This window comes from Engystomops pustulosus, chromosome 3, assembly GCF_040894005.1.
Source record: "Engystomops pustulosus chromosome 3, aEngPut4.maternal, whole genome shotgun sequence".
Taxonomy (NCBI): domain Eukaryota; kingdom Metazoa; phylum Chordata; class Amphibia; order Anura; family Leptodactylidae; genus Engystomops; species Engystomops pustulosus.
The window spans coordinates 211,462,389-211,482,770 of record NC_092413.1 but is presented as its reverse complement, the minus strand read 5'-3'; the positions used below and the strand labels follow the sequence as shown (position 1 = coordinate 211,482,770).

General features: G+C 40.0%; 1 protein-coding gene across 3 annotated transcripts in view; it reads left to right on the top strand.

Annotated features, from left to right (window-relative positions):
* Window positions 1–20,382, top strand: part of RUNX2 (RUNX family transcription factor 2) — an 88,352-nt gene that overhangs the window by 31,561 nt on the left and 36,409 nt on the right. For 2 of the 3 annotated variants that reach the window (XM_072143731.1, XM_072143729.1), the window contains exons 1-2: window positions 3,351–5,392; window positions 14,213–14,369. In XM_072143731.1, the coding sequence (XP_071999832.1) occupies window positions 5,084–5,392; window positions 14,213–14,369 (466 nt within the window). In that variant the 5' untranslated portion in view covers window positions 3,351–5,083. Of the gene's footprint in view, window positions 1–3,350; window positions 5,393–14,212; window positions 14,370–20,382 lie in introns of those variants that run through there. The other variant, XM_072143730.1, reaches the window with a different exon arrangement.

Here is a 20,382-nt window from a genome sequence, read left to right as displayed (position 1 = left end):
ACAATGTAACCTGCATCATACACAATGTAACCTGCATCATACACAATGTAACATACATCATACACAATGTAACCTGCATCATACACAATGTAACATGCATCATACACAATGTAACCTGCATCATACACAATGTAACCTGCATCATACACAATGTAACATACATCATACACAATGTAACATGCATCATACACAATGTAACATACATCATACACAATGTAACATGCATCATACACAATGTAACCTGCATCATACACAATGTAACATGCATCATACACAATGTAACATGCATCATACACAATGTAGCATGCATCATACACAATGTAGCATACATCATACACAATGTAACATGCATCATACACAATGTAACATACATCATACACAATGTAACATGCATCATACACAATGTAACATGCATCATACACAATGTAGCATGCATCATACACAATGTAACCTGCATCATACACAATGTAGCCTGCATCATACACTATGTAACACACATCATACACAATGTAACCTGCATCATACACAATGTAACCTGCATCATACACAATGTAACATACATCATACACAATGTAACCTGCATCATACACAATGTAACATACATCATACACAATGTAACCTGCATCATACACAATGTAACCTGCATCATACACAATGTAGCCTGCATCATACACAATGTAACATGCATCATACACAATTTAACATGCATCATACACAATGTAACATACATCATACACAATGTAACATGCATCATACACAATGTAACATACATCATACACAATGTAACATGCATCATACACAATGTAACCTGCATCATACACAATGTAGCCTGCATCATACACAATGTAACCTACATCATACACAATGTAACCTGCATCATACACAATGTAACATCCATCATACACAATGTAACCTGCATCATACACAATGTAACCTGCATCATACACAATGTAACCTGCATCATACACAATGTAACCTGCATCATACACAATGTAACCTGCATCATACACAATGTAACATACATCATACACAATGTAACATACATCATACACAATGTAACATACATCATACACAATGTAACATACATCATACACAATGTAACCTGCATCATACACAATGTAACATGCATCATACACAATGTAACATACATCATACACAATGTAACCTGCATCATACACAATGTAACATACATCATACACAATGTAACATACATCATACACAATGTAACATACATCATACACAATGTAACCTGCATCATACACAATGTAACATGCATCATACACAATGTAACCTACATCATACACAATGTAACCTGCATCATACACGATGTAGCCTGCATCATACACAATGTAGCATGCATCATACACAATAAGGGGAATATTTATCATACACTGGCGTTAATTGGGGTTTGATGCCCCGCTGCTCACTGATGCTTTGGTGTTGGAGGTGTGACCTGGCATAGAATAGCCTCATAGCCTGCGCATTCACCCCCTCACCTTGCATACAGTGGTAGAGGTTGCAATTCCTGCCATCTGCATTGGGAATTGCAGATGTACAAGCTGTGATCAATGTGCCCCAATGTGACAAGCATCATAGTAATGGGGCACATTAATCACCCTTCCCCCCGATAAATACTGGAATTCGGCAACTCATTGCTTCTTACCTGGTGTAGAACTGGACCATAGCCTGCACCTGGCCCGTTATCAGCAGTGCACAGGCCCACTGCACCGGCCCCCCCCACCCAGCTAATTGTGACTAAAGCACGGCTTGTATGCCATACCATGCACTATACACAATGGGGGTCATTTATCTTAGGCTATGTTCACAAAGCGTACTGTAACACGGCGGGTACACGTCTGTGCCGGGTGGAGGAGGAGGGGTTGAGAACTGCTGACCCCGCCTCTCTCCATAGCGATATATGGTGCACAACACCGTATTATGGGGAAAGATGGGACATGTCCCATCTTTCTCCCGGCTTCGAAACTCTTCCGATCCTATATGTCCCCCACACGGCGGTGTGAATGTCGCCTTAGTCTGATGTGCCTTTTTTTGGTTGTATTTTAGTAACTTTTTGAGCAGTTTGCTGTGTAGCAGTAATCCTGGTTTACGCCTAATTTGTCTTTGTATTTCTCCTGCTTCCAGATGTTTGCGCCTTATTTAACACTATGCTTAGGAAAGGCAATGGTATGATTTGCGCAACAAAATTGGGTTTATTAAAACAAAAATAACTTTATTTGACAAAGACAAATCAGGTGCAAAAAATAGACTCACAAAAGGTGCAAAATGAGATCTGGGAAGGGGGTAATAAAATAAATGACTGTTAATAAATGAATGTTCCAAGTATCATACACAATGCAGTGTATATTATACACAATGTAACATATATTACATACTGTGTACCATGGTATTATACCAATTGTGATGTGCACCTTACTCATACACCATGTAGCAATGTTTTATATCAATTGTAATGTGCACAATACACAATGTAACCTGCATCTTATACAATGTAACATGTATCCTATACAATCTAGCATATATTATACACAATGTAACATATTACATACTGTGTCCCAATGTTTTATTCCAATTGTATTTTGCACAATACACAATGTAATGTGCACTATACACATCAGGTATCACATCCCCCTAAATAATCCCAGCACCAGTCAGTACTCCCCTTCCTAGTCCAGACTCCGCACCTAATCAGGTGCAAAAAATAGCTCTGGGAGGGGGGAAATAAGTTAAATGACCCCCAATGTCCAACTATCATGCACAATGTAGTGTATATTATACACAATGTAACAAATACTGTGTAGTTACATACTGTGTACCATGGTATTATACCAATTGTGATGTGCACTGTACTCAAAGTAATATGTATCATACACCACGTAGCAATGTTTTATTCCAATTGTAATGTGCACAATACACAATGTAACCTGCATGTTATACAATGTAACATGTATCATATACAATCTAGCATATATTATACACAATGTAACACATTATATACTGTGTCCCAATGTTTTATTCCAATTGTAATGTTCACTATACACAATGTAATGCGCACAATACACAATGTAACCTGCATGTTATACAATGCAACATGTAACATGTATCATACACCATGTTGCAATGTTGTATTCCAATTATATTGTGCACTATACACATCAGGCATCACATCCCCCTAATAATCCCAGCACCAGTCACTAGTCCAGCACTGGGCACAGTACATTTCCCCAGCAGCCTCCCATAGGCCCGGTATGTGCAGTGGGAGGGCAGCACCACTACTATTGGGTACTGAAAATGCTTCTTTTTACAAGTTCTGCCCTTTTTTTGGTAGCATAGACACAAACAAGCACAAGCGTCCTGTGAGCCCGGGCAGCTGCTGCAGCTCCTCTCTCCTGTGTGACTCCTTGTGGCTGGTGATGAGCTCAGGGCATGGGGGGGCAGCAGTGTGGGCACCTCTCCTGCTGAGCCTCCTGTGCCAGGACACCACGTGCTGGACTCTCTATATAAACCGCAAAACCCCAAATCATTTCCAAATCCTGCCTCCTGCACCGCTGCGGCTCGTCCAACACCAAGGGGCTTTCTTATACATGGAGAAATCCTGACACATCTACACAAGAGAAGAAACTTATTCTCATTATTATCCAAGAGATCAAAGAAGACTGTGGATACGGGACTGGGACCTGGATACAGCAGATAAGATTGTCCTGGAGGGGGGGCTACTGACAGATCCTTGTATATGGGGGGTTCTAGACAGTAGTTTCCTGTCAGGAGAGAGGGGGCTCATTCATATTAATCAGGGACTTTCTACAGGACTAAGAAGGGGGGGTCACCCAGACATAACCCATGTGCATATTGTTAGAGGGTTACAGATAGGTACAGGGACTGTATGGGAGAGAGACTATAGACTGCAGCGGGGGAGCTAATACTGGATACATAGTATAGACTGTACTGGGGGGATACATAATATAGACTGTACTGGGGGGCTAATACAAGAAGATACATAGAATAGACTTAAGCAGGATTGTACTGGGGGGCTAATACAAGAAGATACATTGTATAGACTGCAGTAGGATTGTACTGGGGGATTAATACTAGATACATAGTATAGACTGCAGCATGATTGTACTGGGGGGCTAATACAAGAAGATACATTGTATAGACTGCAGCGGGACTGTACTGGGGGGCTAATACAAGAAGATACATTGTATAGACTGCACCAGGATTGTACTGGGGGGCTACTACAAGAAGATACATAGTATAGAATGTAGAAGAATTGTATTGGGGGGGCTAATACAGGAAGATACATTCTATAGACTATACAGGGAGAAGCTACTAGCTGATACATAGTATAGATTGCACAGGAAGAGCTACTACCCCTAGAAGATACATAGTATAGACTGCAGGGGCTGAGACACCTACCTACTAAAAGCGATCTCCTGGAGAGGGGATCCACCAGTATCACATCTCCGGCAAAAAGGATACAGTCACAGAAGAGGCGATCTCCAGCACAGTGATCCTCTGATCTCCAGCACATCGATCCTCTGATCTCCAGCATAGTGATCCTCTGATCTCCAGCACAGTGATCCCCTGATCTCCAGCACAGTGATCCCCTGATCTCCAGCACAGTGATCCTCTGATCTCCAGCACAGTGATCCCCTGATCTCCAGCACAGTGATCCCCTGATCTCCAGCACAGTGACCCTCTGATCTCCAATCACACAACAAGACAAGAACTTATCTCCTGCAAAAAGGGATCCACTAATACAAGACAAAAGCTCATCTCCAATACCGAGGGACCCAGTAATCCAATCTGATCCAGGACAGAGGCGATCTCCTATAAGAACTCATCACTTGTGGATCTTCATCACTTGTCATCCATCTATCAGCCTCTGCAGCAGCTCATCCTGAGCCTCCTGGTGCCCCTCTATCCCCTGAGCTCACCACCAGCAGTTATGATGTATTAGCATTGCACTTGGTGCCCTGTACTGCGCTCACATATCGGGGTGCACAGAGCCCCCCAGCTTCTTGCTCTCCCCTCATCGCCCTGACAATAACCCCCGGCTGTTGTGATGCGTATTCCCGTAGATCCCAGCACCAGCCGGAGGTTCAGCCCGCCCTCCAGCAGCCTGCAGCCCGGCAAGATGAGCGACGTGAGCCCGGTGCCCGGCGGCCCGCAGCCACAGCCCCAGAGCCAGCAGCAGCAGCAGCAGGAAGCGGCGCTCCCGGGGCCCCGACTACGGCCGCACGACAACCGCACCATGGTGGAGATCATCGCCGACCACCCGGCAGAGCTGGTGCGGACCGACAGCCCAAACTTCCTGTGCTCAGTGCTGCCCTCACACTGGCGGTGCAACAAGACCCTGCCGGTGGCCTTCAAGGTGGGTGCTGCATGTGTCTACTCTATATATACTGTACCAGTAATTGTCACATGTACTGCAAATAATGTGCCACAGAGCTGACACTCACCTATACAGTATACTACACCTGTGCCACACAGCTGTCATGTGAACTGCAAATATCCCTGTACCACAGAGCTGACACTCATGTATACAAAATACTGCAGCTGTGCCACAGAGCTGACACTCATGTATACAGTATACTGCACTTGTGCCACACAGCTGTCATGATATCCCTGTGCCACAGAGCTGACACTCACATATACAGTATACTACACCTGTGCCACAGAGCTGACACTAATGCATACAGTATACTGCACTTGTGCCACACAGCTGTCATGATATCCCTGTGCCACAGAGCTGACACTCATGTATATAGTATACTACACATGTGCCACACAGCTGTCATATGAACTGCAAATATCCGTGTGCCACAGAGCTGACACTGATATATACAGTATACTGCAGCTGTGCCACACACAGATATATATGTAATGTATAGCTTACATTATTACTTATTGTAAATATCCATGTGCCACAAATCTGCAATCATATACACTGTAAACTGCAAATATCCATGTGCCACATAGTTAACACTGCACCTGTGCCACGGGGTTAACACTCATATATACTACATAAATCCCTGTTCCCTATAGCTAACACACACACACATATATATATATATATATATATATATATATATATATATATATATATTAGTATAATTCATCTGTACAACAGAAATAACACTCATATATATTTCATATATATGTACAACAGAGCTAGCAGTCATATATACTGCATATATACTTGTGCCATAGAACGAACTCTCATATTTACTGCATATATACCTGTGCCATAGAGCTGACACTCATATATACTGCATATATACCTGTGCCATAGAGCTAACACTCATATATACTGCATATATACCTGTGCCATAGAGCTAACACTCATATATACTGCATATATACCTGTGCCATAGAGCTAACACTCATATATACTGCATATATACCTGTGCCATAGAGCTAACACTCATATATACTGCATATATACCTGTGCCATAGAGCTGACACTCATATATACTGCATATATACTTGTGCCATAGAGCTAACACTCACATATACTGCATATATACCTGTGCCATATAGCTAACACTCATATATACAGTATATATACCTGTGCCATAGAGCTAACACTCTTTTGTACTGCATATATACCTGTGCCATAGAGCTAGCAGTCATATAAACTGCATATATACCTGTGCCATAGAGCTAACACTCATATAAACTGCATATATACCTGTGCCATAGAGCTAACACATATATATATACTGCATACTGCACCTGTGCAACAGAGCTAGCAGTCATATATATAGTATATTGCAAATATTTCTGTGCCACACACTGATGTATCTGCCCTGTTAACTAGTTATAGCTCCTGGAGATTATTATATGTGCAGGATTTCTAGTTATTTTATCTTTGCCACTGCCTCTTGTGCTTCACACAATGCTTTTCTCTAGTGTAATACAGATCTGGGATGTAAGGGTTAAGGCTTACTATAAGGCACACTACTAGCCATGACATATATACAGAGAGATATACACTATAACAACGTGATATATAGTACACAATAAATTATATATATATTATAATATATATATATATATATATATATATATATTATATAATAATATATATAATATATGTAAAATATATGTAATATATATAATATATGTAATAATAACCGTCTATAACTGTATATATAATCTACACTAACATACATGTAAATATATATTATCTATATATAATCTACCACTACAGTCTGATAGCTACATCCATGCTAAGAATATTTGCACAGACTGTGAAAACACCATATCTATCCATCTATCCATCCATCAATCGATCAATCTACCCATCTATCCATCTAACTATCTATCTATCTCTGTGATTCTATCTATACATGGGTCAGGAAGGATTATTCTATTGCTATAGAGAACTGTCTTTTTAAGGTAGAATCATAGACATAATTCATTTTCCAAGTTTGGCAAAGGAAAATTATGAGCTAAATTATGATTTATCTCACTGATATCAGCCCAATTGTCCCTTTGGCAGTGAAATGGTTAATCCTGCTTGTCTATGTCTTCCTGGTCTATGATTGGAGCCAAGTATTTTAATTTACAGTAAATATCCCCAGAGGGGTTTCTGCATTAACTCAGTAATGCAGCAGAATGTTTCTCCAGGGGGCAGATGTACAAAGCTACAAAGTATCTGTGTAACAAACTAACAGAACTGGACTCTCTATGGAGGGAAACCTGTAGAGCTTAGTGCTGTGTGCCCTGTGTGTATGGTGTATAGTCCTCACTGTAGCTGTGATATCATATCTGCATAGTACATGCTACACCCATGCATTGGTACCAGGGCTGCATAGGAAAGCATCATGGCATTCCAGCTAACTAGAATTGGGTGACAACTTTATTTCTTGTCTGACTTATAAATAATTGTTAGTCAATTTCTAATGTAACAAAAGGGGAAAAAATACAGATTTTTATCCTTTTTTTGGGGGTGGGGGGGGCACATAATTAAAAAATAAATAATAAACAAAACCTCTATATATACAGTTGTCAAATGTATAATAATAATAATAATAATGTATTTATAATTTATTTTATAATTTTAATATTGGGTCAGATGTTCAAAACTATAGAATTATTAAAGAATCTTTACTACAAACTAGAAACCCATATATAGATAGATAGTTGTAGTCTATGATATAGAAGTTTCTGTAAAAACAGTCTGTAAATTGTCAATGTACCCATCATGTAGCTCTAATGATAGACAATATTTGCATATTGATGTGCAGTTTGTTAACAGTAAGAATAATAAAATAAAAATAAAATAATAAATATAATTTTTATTAGACATATTAGACAATGGCAGCAAGGTTTTTTTTTTATACAATACATATAGTCACTACTGTATTTTTTAACTGAACAGCCCCAAAAAATTCAATAAAATTCAAGACGTAAAAAATGAATTTGTGCATCCAATTTCAAGGCAATTTTTTTTTTAATATACTGAATAGTTTAGCCGTGCGCGTGTATGTGGGCAGCGGATACAGGGGAATAATTTATTAAGGCCTGGCTACTGTAGCAGTGGCAAACTACTGGTGTGTAAAACAATGACTCCCTTCTACGCAGCCTCAGTAACGTTCTGAGAATTTATATGAGTCACACGTGAAGAGAGCAGAGGCAAAATTTTAAAAAATTGCTGTGAAATTTTTCTTTAAAGCAAAATCTTTACTTCCATGTTTCGGTTTTAACTTGAACTAAAATGTGCTTTGCATTCAAGTAATTTAAGTGAATTTTATTATCATAATATTATTATTAATAATAATAATTTCACCTTTTTTATTATATATATCTACGCATATTCTTGGAAAACAGTTAATAAATTTGTGTGTGTATATATATATATATGTGTGTGTGTGTTTTATATGTTTATTTATTAATATGTGTACATATATGCATGTACATTGTAGTTATCAAGTTATAGCCATGTGTATAATATACATATTTATACTATTATACCTATATATATATAATACTATTATACCTATATATATATTATACTATTATACCTATATATATATATCATACTATTATACCTATATATATATTATACTATTATACCTATATATATATTTTACTATTATACCTATATATATATATATATAATTAGCAAATATAATAAAAATTACATTACATATATTTATATCATTAACATTTACCAGCCTTTACCCTATTGCATTGTCCTAAATATATTGCAACTTTTTATTCCTGAAAAAGACTCATATTTTACCCTTTTTCTATTAATTTTCAGCTTTTCTCTTACTCATAATATTTGCACTACACTTCCTCTCTCCCGCTGCACAATATATGTAAAATCTGTCCTAAAATAGATATAAATCTATTCATGGGCTTAGAATTTTATTACAATTTACTTTAACCTATTTATATATTTTTCCATATTTTTAATATGTATTTTTAAGTTGTGTTGAACCTTTGGGCAGGTGCAGTATTTTATTGCTTCTCCTTGTAGTCTGTTCCTTCATTTATAAAAAGTTTCTGGAAGTTTACAGCACTACATAGCTGAACCTATACATTTATTCCGCAGACATACACCTAGTTTTTGAAGCAGTTTTGGAGACAAAAATCCACGGTTAAGGATGATTCCTTTCTGTTTTTGGCTATAAGTCACAACAAAAATTGGACATGTGAACCCAACCTAATAGGGGGTCTGTTTTTTTATTTTCTCTGTTACCAAGTTCTTATATTGTTATTACTTTTTCGGTCTAAATTGTTTGAACCTTTTTTACTATTATCCATCACTTTATATCAGAGGTGATTTGTAGGCACTTTACTGGAATAAGGTTCCTCTTCTCGCAATGTGATTATTAAAACACAGGAAACATATTTATAGTATTTTCCACCCTCGTTTTTGTTGCCCCTTCTATAAATCTCTTATCACCCAGACACGGATAATATTTGGTTATTACGACACAAACGGATAGGAAAACTTTTCTTTGTTCACCCCAAACTATTATTGTGTCATAAGTTTGACTTTTTATACTATTTTCTATTATGTTTTCTATGATTTTACAACATTTAATGCTAATTTTCACAAATCTAAGTTTGGACTAGTTATTAAATAATATAGTTTTTTATTTATTATGGCCATATTAAAAATCCTATGTGTGTTATCTGCTGTAGTATTATTCAAAGGGATCTTCAGCATACAATAAAATTGAGCTTTTATAAACACATCTGAATGGTGACTCTATGGACATACGTAACACATAGACTTTTGAGGCTAATCCTTTAAAATAGGGAACTATTGGTCACTATCTGTTGTAAGATGTGTAAGACGAGGTACATTTAGGACTATTCTGAATCTGTAGTGGATTGAGTTAGTTTTTGTAATAAACTTACCATAGGCACATTGTACTTCTAATATGTTCATGATACTATACATCATCCTTTTCATTCACTTTTAACCTTCCAAAAAAAAATAATTCTGTCAATTTTGTATAAGGCTCAGTTCACACTACTGTTTAAAACTCCTTTCCTTATCTGTAATAACAAAAATAGTAAAAAACTGGAGGTTTAACTCATCAGTTAAAAATCCCATTGACATCAATGTAAATTTCATGTTCATCCGTTATGCTCAGCTAGGCAGGTATCCGTTATGCATACAGGTTTTTGACCAAAAAAAAAAAAATGACGGCTGTAGTACTTTTTTCCAATTGCAAAAAACAAAACATAAAACAAACGTATGGAAACGTATGTTATACTTTTTACATTGAAGTCAATGGGAGACGGATGGTTAGAAAAAGATAGAATGCAGTTATTGTATCAGGTTTTTAGATAGATAGCATATGGATAGATAGATATGAGATAGATAGGGGATAGATATGAGATAGATAGATAGATATGAGATGGATAGATATGAGATAGATAGGGATATAGTCATTTATCTTTTATTTTTATTGCCATTGGTGTTTTTGCCCCTTTTTGCTGTGTAATGACTGTTTTGCGCCTATTTTGCACTTTTTTGGAATGTTACGCCTCAATTCGCTGTGTGTTGTTGCGCCCTATTTGTCATTACATTGCGCCTCTTTGCAGATGTTTGCGCCCCATTTATTATACTATTGCGCCTATATGAACGCAAATAATTGTGCAATAACTCGCCAGTCCTGACAGTGCTAAGGAAAGGCAATGGTGGGATTTATGCAACAAATTGTGTGTTTGACAAAGAGCCAAAACAACAAAGACAAATGATGGGCAAAAAATAGACTCACAACAGGCGCAAAAAGAGCGCAGAGAAGGGGGAAATAAGACCCCATAGAATATGGATAAGTAGATAGATAGATAGATAGGAGATAGATATGAGATAGATAGGAGATAGATAGATATGAGATGGATATGAGATAGATAGATAGATATGAGATAGATAGATATGAGATAGATAGATAGATAGATAGATATGAGATAGATAGATATGAGATAGATAGATAGATAGATAGATAGATATGAGATAGATAGATAGATAGATAGATAGATAGATATGAGATAGATAGATAGATAGATAGATAGATAGATATGAGATAGATAGATAGATATGAGATAGATAGATAGATATGAGATGGATAGATAGATAGGAGATGGATAGATATAAGATAGATAGATAGATATATTTAAAGAGAAGCAGCAGCACTCCAATAGTGAATCAAAGCAGGGTGATCTTTATTTCAAGGGTGCGACGTTTCGGTGTATCCACCTTTTTCAAGCATGTTATACCCATCGGTGGTACAGGACTATTAATCCTCGATTGATTGTGGGCACTAGTCTGGCATCCATAGCCCTACACAAAACACAGCACGGCTTAGGGAGACTGACACACTTGATGCCAGATATAATTAATTTTCTTTATCACGTAGTAGGAAAACGACACCAGATTTGTTGGATTTTTGTGAACTAACCCTAAATTATCCAAAAAAAAACAATTTCACAAAGATGTTTGGGAACCCTGGGATGGATAAATCTTGCCCTGATCTTTTCAGTGTATAGCACAGTCCCTATGGTCTCAACCCTCCCTACTACATTCACAAATTTACCCTTACCTCTACAAGTGGTCAAATTATCAGCGGTCCCGATCTCATTGGCCTGAATGTTAAGGAAATATTGTAAAATTTGGTATCCATGTAGACCTCTTAAGGATCTTCTATGACTTTTTAGGTTTTCAGCAATGAGACGTTCTATAGAATGCAAAATTTTTCCCTAAATATAAGGGTCCATCAGATACTTTCTTGCCCCTAACTGATGCAGATGACTTGAGTTATATGAATTGTTAATTATAGATTAGGACGGCTGTAAATTGTAGACATGAGCTAAAAAACCTCACATTAGTAGTTGAAGCTCTTTTTTTCCCCCCTGGTAAATCACAGATGTGTCACACTTGGTTTTGTGGGCAGATGAGTAGGTAGAACTACAGAAGCGGTAGGGGTTAAATTTGTAGATATTCTGTGTGAGATAACGAATGCACTGATAGGTGGATGGTTGTGGTTGTGGTCATGTGTCATGTCTTTTGCCACCCGAGTGATTGCAATTTTCATAAATTCACACCTACTTCTGTAAATATTAGTGTCAACCTTATATCATATGTACAAAATGTATAATAGAAATAATAAATATAATATAATAAATTCCCTTGTAGGCCTTGTCCCCCCCCTGCCCAGTGTTTTTAACGTATTATTTAACGTAAATCTTCTCTCTTCTTCAGGAGACGATGAAAATGGCCTCTCTGACGCCACCTACAGGACAGTTACCTAAAGATGGCAGCAGGGAGGCAGCTTTCTTCTCTCTGGAGGAGAGCTCATTTGCATACATTACAATATAAATTGTGCAGCAAGAGACTTGGTTCTCATGGCTGTTAACACATTCATTTCCAGTCGGCTTAAAGGAGTTTAGTGTGTAATATGTATATACACAACTCCTAGGCTTATACATGAATCCTGTGTTTATGTATGGCCCCTATCATTATACATGGCTCTAATGATTATAATTAGCACCTATCTATATAAATGGCTCCTATGCATATATACAGTTCCTATGTATATACATGGCTCCTATGTATATATACTGCTTCTATGTATATACATGGCTCCTATGCATATATACAGTTCCTATGTATATACACGGCTTCTATGTATATATACAGTTCCTATGTACTGTATATACATGGCTCCTATGCATATATACAGTTCCTATGTATATACACAACTCCTAGGCATATACATGGATCCTGTGTATATGTACGGCCCCTATCAATATACATGGCTCTGATGATTATAATTAGCTCCTCTCTATATACATGGGTTCCCTAGGACTCGATACCTTACCATGTATCATCAGCATGGCATACAAGTCGTACAGGCTGTATATAGCTTACCTGCCTCATATAAAAGCTGCTTGTACCCATTGTTTATGTTGGATTCATCAGAGATTCACCTAGCAGTCAGATCCAGATCTGTGCCAGCATAGAAATACAGGCTGTGCCTAAACCTCCGCTGCCTAAGATGGAACAGCTGGCACGAAAACCTGCTGAATGTGTCACTGAGCTGTTTATTGTATGACAATTCCCTTAAAGTTAAAGGGGTATTCCTACTTTACACATAAATGTCTGATAGATGAGGTCTATAGTTTTGGGACCCTAAATATATGGAGAATAGGGGTCCACGGAAAACCTATTATGTAATAGACGGCATCAAAGTATCCAGCAGGGGGCATTTATTACTGAAGACACATAGATACATATTACATGATGGATGGTTAGATAGATGGATAATAGATAGATAATAGATATATATTGGATAAACAGATAGATAGTGGATAGATAGATGATAGAAAGACACTCCAGAGCTGCACTCACTATTCTGCTGCTGGTGCAGTCACTGTGTACATACATGACATTACTTATCCTGAACTGATCCTGAGTTACATCCTGTATTATATCCCAGAGCTGCACTCACTATTCTGCTGCTGGTGCAGTCACTGTGTACATACATGACATTACTTATCCTGTACTGATCCTGAGTTACATCCTGTATTATACCCCAGAGCTGTACTCACTATTCTATGGGTTACGCTATTTAATAGCTGTGGGACTATTCCTCACATCATTCATCTCCTACATCCACTATAACTGCATCCTATTAATTGTCCACATATGGTATTTACACAGGTGGTTGCACTAGGAGAGGTGCCGGATGGCTCTGTGGTCACCGTCATGGCGGGAAACGACGAAAACTATTCTGCTGAACTCAGGAATGCTTCTGCCGTCATGAAAAATCAAGTGGCAAGGTTTAACGACCTGAGATTTGTGGGCAGGAGCGGAAGAGGTAGGTTCTCTGCTTCTGTAATTGATAATCTTGTGGCTAAACCCTTTTTCCGTCCTACAGGGAGCTTGTATCTATAGATACATAACACTAGACCAGTTCCCCATTCACGAAGGAACTTTCTGCGTTTTGTTTCTGAAGCCTTTCTACTAAGATAACATCATATATTTCACTGTAACCACAATTAGGATCATAGTCTTGTGTTCCGAAAAAAAAAGATCCCCCCCCCCAATAAAAGAAAAAGGAATTAAAAACGCTTTTTATAGAAAACTAATAATGTGAAAACCGTTTGTTAATATCTTCTAATGTTTGATCATGATCACTAGAAATTATAGGCCCAAAGCCTGTAGAAGGTGTCACATCTGAATCCTGCCACAGCCAGTGTTGTCATGGAGATTTAGTGGCAACATCATAAAATACACATCAGACCTAAATAGTGGGAGTTTATGGTCTTTTTTTTTTTTACCAGGCATTTAGTGATTTGGATTCACACAAGTCCTGTATGATAACCAGCCCCTGATGGAAATCCAGTCATCAGAATCGCCCTGTAGTGCAGACGTGGGATTTGGGCCCACTCTTAGCTCACATTATAATTTAAAGGATTTGGGACAGTGACATAAAGTTACACTTGGGGTACATGATAGTGACACACTGACACTTGGGGTACACAGCAATGGTACGCTGACACTTGGGGTACAGGAAACTGACACTTGGGGTACAGGATAATGAGGTGCTGATTACAGGATAATGACACTTGGGGTACAGGACACTTGGTTTAAAGGGCACTGCCAATTGGGGTACAGGATAATCAGGTGCTGACACTTGGGGTAAATGGGTAACGACACGCTGACACTTGGGGTAAAGGACAAACAGACACTTGGGGTACAGGCAGGGACACGCTGACATTTGGGGGACAGGACTATGACACGCTGACATTTGGGGGACAGGACTATGACACACTGACACTTGGGGGATAGGACAGGGACACACTGGCACTTGGGGTGTAGGACAGGGACACGCTGACACTTGGGGGTACAGGACAGGCACACGCTGACACTTGGGGGTACAGGACAGGGACACGCTGACACTTGGGGGGACAGGACAGGGACACGCTGACACTTGGGGGGATAGGACAGGGACACGCTGACACTTGGGGTGCAGGACAGGGACACGCTGACACTTGGGGTGCAGGACAGGGACTCGCTGACACTTGGGGGACAGGACAGGGACACGCTGACACTTGGGGGGACAGGACAGGAACACGCTGACACTTGGGGGGACAGGACAGGGACACGCTGACACTTGGGGGACAGGACAGGGACACGCTGACACTTGGGGGACAGGACAGGGACACGCTGACACTTGGGGGGATAGGACAGGGACACGCTGACACTTGGAGTGCAGGACAGGGACACGCTGACACTTGGGGGATAGGACAGGGACACGCTGACACTTGGGGTGCAGGACAGGGACACGCTGACACTTGGGGGACAGGACAGGGACTCGCTGACACTTGGGGGACAGGACAGGGACACGCTAACACTTGGGGGACAGGACAGGGACACGCTGACACTTGGGGGACAGGGACACGCTGACACTTGGGGGACAGGACAGGGACACGCTGACACCCTCTCTCTCCCGCAGTTTGCTGGACATGCCGGCACAGTTATGATTGATGTGGAGTGAAGGCTGAAGGTCTCCTTATCCTGCTGCCTGGACCTTGACTACATTGTTATAAATTATTAGCAGACATTTCTCGGTGAGAATATTTGTCTGTGCACTGTGACCCTTCTTGGGGCACAGTATTGGGGTGTAGGTCCTGATCTGTAGAAAACTAACCATCAGGACCTGAACCATACACGACCATTCAGACATCTGTGAGATGTATCACACACGGCAGGTTTAGATACTCCACCTTCCAAGGGATTTATTTTTGGTATGTCCCTGTAGCTGAAGTGCCTTACATTATATGCAGGTTTTTCTGCTTGTATCCGTCACGTGTCCTGATCTCCTGGGCAACCCAATGCAAAAATGGACCTAATACGGTGGACAACACTGTGCGCAGGACAGGTTTTTGTACTACCATAGACTTCTATGGAGAGACTTTACCGCATAAATGTCATATAATAGGACATTTCTTACGTTGCAGTCTGACTTCCATTTCAGAGTGTGGTGAGAAATACCGTGATCAGATACAAAGCCGTATTTCTTATTAAAGTCAATGGGACAGATTTTTAGACACAAAGCGGTGTAAACAAATGGTTGTCTGCATGAGGCCTAGATACATGAATACATTAGATAAATAGATTAATACATTAGATACATAGATTAGTACATAAGATACATAAATGAATACATTAGATAAATAGGTTAATACGTTAGATACATAAATGTATACAGTGGATACATAGATGAATACATTAGATACATGATTTTAGCTGAGCTGGTCCAGCAGACAGTATCGCACATGATTGGCTTAGATACACCACACTAATACTCTAATCATTTAGTATCACAAATGCTCAGTTTAGATACACCAGCTGAGCAGACACTGAGCATCACACACTAGAGAATCGGATACAGCAGTCCATCATATGTATCACTCATTATAAGATTGGATACCGTATCACACACCACTAGTGCATCAGACTGGAAGTATATTATACATTGATATGTATTAATCCTGTATCACATGATGGGTGTCTGAGAATGTATCCCACATTGTAAGCTTAGATACACATAGACAATTAGATACAGCTGTTATATGCAGTGACACTGTATATCTGTTCCTTCATGACTGACACTTGCTCGCCCCGTTCTAACACTGCTGTGCCCTGTGCCCTGTGTAAGTCATAGTGTGCTCCCTGCCAGATCCATCCCAGTGACCTACCAGAATAACAGAGGATGTTCTCCTTGTCACCATATAGACCCGGGGCTTTGGCCTCCGCCCAAATTGTCATTTTAATATTTAAGAAAGAGGGAAAAGGGGGCAGACGCGGCAGCTAGCGGGGGTTTCACGCATGGGAGATGAAAAAAGACGCTTTTGATGGGGAGTAATTATGTCCAAACAGCGGTGACCCCCCCTCCCCTCCTCCATTTCTGTGATCTTAATGGAGAGAAAACAGGGCTTTCTTATTTCCCTTTGAAGCAGTCAGGAGTTTGCGGAAGATTGGAGATTCCTCTTGTGTCTGATGACGGAGACATGGGCCCGTACTTGTCTTCTTATACTTCACTGCACTTCTTACACTACAAGGGGCCCCAGGAACTCAGATCCTCTCCCTCTTCTGTCATAGAAGATGCGGCTTATAGGAGATTTACAAAATATACAAGAAATTCTGGGATACTGATGTCAGTTTTATCATTTTGTGGGGTCGGTGCCAGATTATCAGATTTTTTGGATCATAGGATGGTTTTATATATATCTTTACAGAAGTCATTGGTGAGGCCAAAATATTATGAAGGAACGTTAATCGCGGAGGTTTCATTTTAGTGTGAGGTTATTAATGCTAAATATTGCTGAGAACTCAAACACATGGGTTTTGTGTTCTTAAAGGAAATCTACCATTTATTTTTATGTATTGTGAAGCAAACAATACTTAGAGAATGCTGTAGCGACACTGATGCAGAAACATATCTTGTTTAAACCCTGAACTGAGTGGTTTTGCTCAAAAACCAATTATAAAATTCAGGACTTTGGGAAAGCTGGGTGCCCTGGCTTCTTTACATAAACACATTACTTCCACATACACAGGAGCTGCCTTAACTGTCCAGCGATTGATTACTTCTGCCTATCAGGTACAACACAGTGATAATGTATTCTCCGGTTATGCTGGGAAGGACGAGGATGAAGCAGTACATAATTGGGGTACGAGGAGAAGCGCCAGGGGGCTGCCAAAGGAGCGAGAGAGCCTCATTATTATAATTGTATAATTGTTTTTCAGCAGAACCACTCAGCTCAGGGATTAAACAAGATATGTTTCTGCATCAGTGTAGCTACACCATTCTCAAGGCATGTTTGGTTTATAATGCATAAAAGCAAATAGGAGATTTCCTATAAATATTGATTGTAGTAAAGTTGTCATGCCAAATGAGATATTTCAAGCCCAAATTGATAGATATTAGGACGGCGGCTCAGTGGTTATCACTGCAGCCTTGCAGCGCTGGAGTCCTGGGTTCTAGTGCCACCCAGGTCAATAGCTACAAAGAGTTTGTATGTTCTCTCTGTGTTCGCGTGGGTTCCCTCCGGGTACTCCGGTTTCCTCCCACACTCCAAAACATACTGTTAGATTGTGAGTCCCATGGGGACAGGGACCGATTTGTCATGCTTTGTGCAGCGCTGCGTAATCTGTGTGCGCTATATAAATAAAGGAATTATTATTATTATTACATTTAACCCCTTTACTTGTAGCATGAGGCAATGAATGCTGAATATTACTGAGACCTGAAACGCGTTGGTTTCGTGTCTATATACAGTCATTGTAGTAATGTTACTGTGCTGGACACTGACCCGAGACGCAGCAGGAACAGAAGCATCTCCATAGATGCGCCAGGAGATGATGATGACGGTTTGTTGAGTCACTGCCTCCCGCCCCCACATCTTCCTCTGCTAAAACAGTTTGCAGAAGTCTCTCTCTCACAGGAAAAACCGTCATCCATTTAGCAGCTTACAACCGTCAGGCCTCCTGGCAGGCGTCTCCTTCTGACATGTAGCCAAGTGCTCTGTGATGTAGCCCATAACACAGTGCTTCCCATCAAGCAGAACAGTGAGTGGAGGGAGTGCACCGGCCCTGTGTTAGTAAATTTACTGATGCTGGAAATTTATATGGACATTATCAGTCACTTTTACAGTCATTACAATTTTAAGTGCTTGTCCGAATCTTGCCCCCCCCTTCAAATATTAAAGCTGTGTTGTGCTAGATATAGACACCTCAGAGACGGGTACATTGTAGTATGTGGTATGACATGACCCTCATGAGCAGCATTCATACTGAATCTACCGGAGACAGTCCACCTCTATTGCAGGAACTCCTCTGAATGTAATAAAAGAAGGGCTGGTGCTGAGGTGCAGTACCACTCACAGCCTGTGGATAGAGATGGCGCTGTTTGTATGAAACATAATCAATGAAGTATGTTTCTGTAATATCAGAGAAGGCATTTACACTGAGCTGAATGTAGAATCTATTCTGTTACAATATGTCGGGTAGATTCTGCTATTGATGTAACTTTTTCGCAGGAGGGCATCCCTATTGTTTTATTAGCCTATCTGTATATGGGGACCATGTAGAAATGTAGATCTATGTGTGGCTTTAGTCTTAGAAGGACTGTAGCTACTCCAAGTGTACTGGATGTATGTCCTCACACTGCTGTGCTCTTAGCTCTCTGTAGACATTGTTGGGTATTGTCCCTGGAGATCTGTGTATCCATACCTTTATGTGTGGCTTTAGTCTTAGAAGGACTGTAGCTACTCCAAGTGTACTGGATCTATGTCCTCACACTGCTGTGCTCTTAGCTCTCTGTAGACAGTGTTGGGTATTGTCCCTGGAGATCTGTGTAGCCATACCTTTATGTGTGGCTTTAGTAGTAGAGGTACTGCAGCTACTCCAAGAGCACTGGAGGTATGTCCTCACACTGCTGTGCTCTTAGCTCTGTGCAGACCATGTCGGGTATTGTCCCTGCAGATCTGTGTAGCCATACCTTTATATGTGGAGTTAGTAGTAGAGGTACTGCAGCTACTCTAAATGCACTGGAGGTATGTCCTCACACTGCTGTGCTCTTAGCTCTGTGCAGACCATGTCGGGTATTGTCCCTGCAGATCTGTGTAGCCATACCTTTATATGTGGAGTTAGTAGTAGAGGTACTGCAGCTACTCCAAGAGCACTGGAGGTATGTCCTCACACTGCTGTGCTCTTAGCTCTGTGCAGACATGGTTGGGTATTGTTGCTGGAGATCTGTGTAGCCATACCTTTTATGTGTGGCTTTAGTCTTAGAAGGACTGCAACTACTCAAAATGCACTGG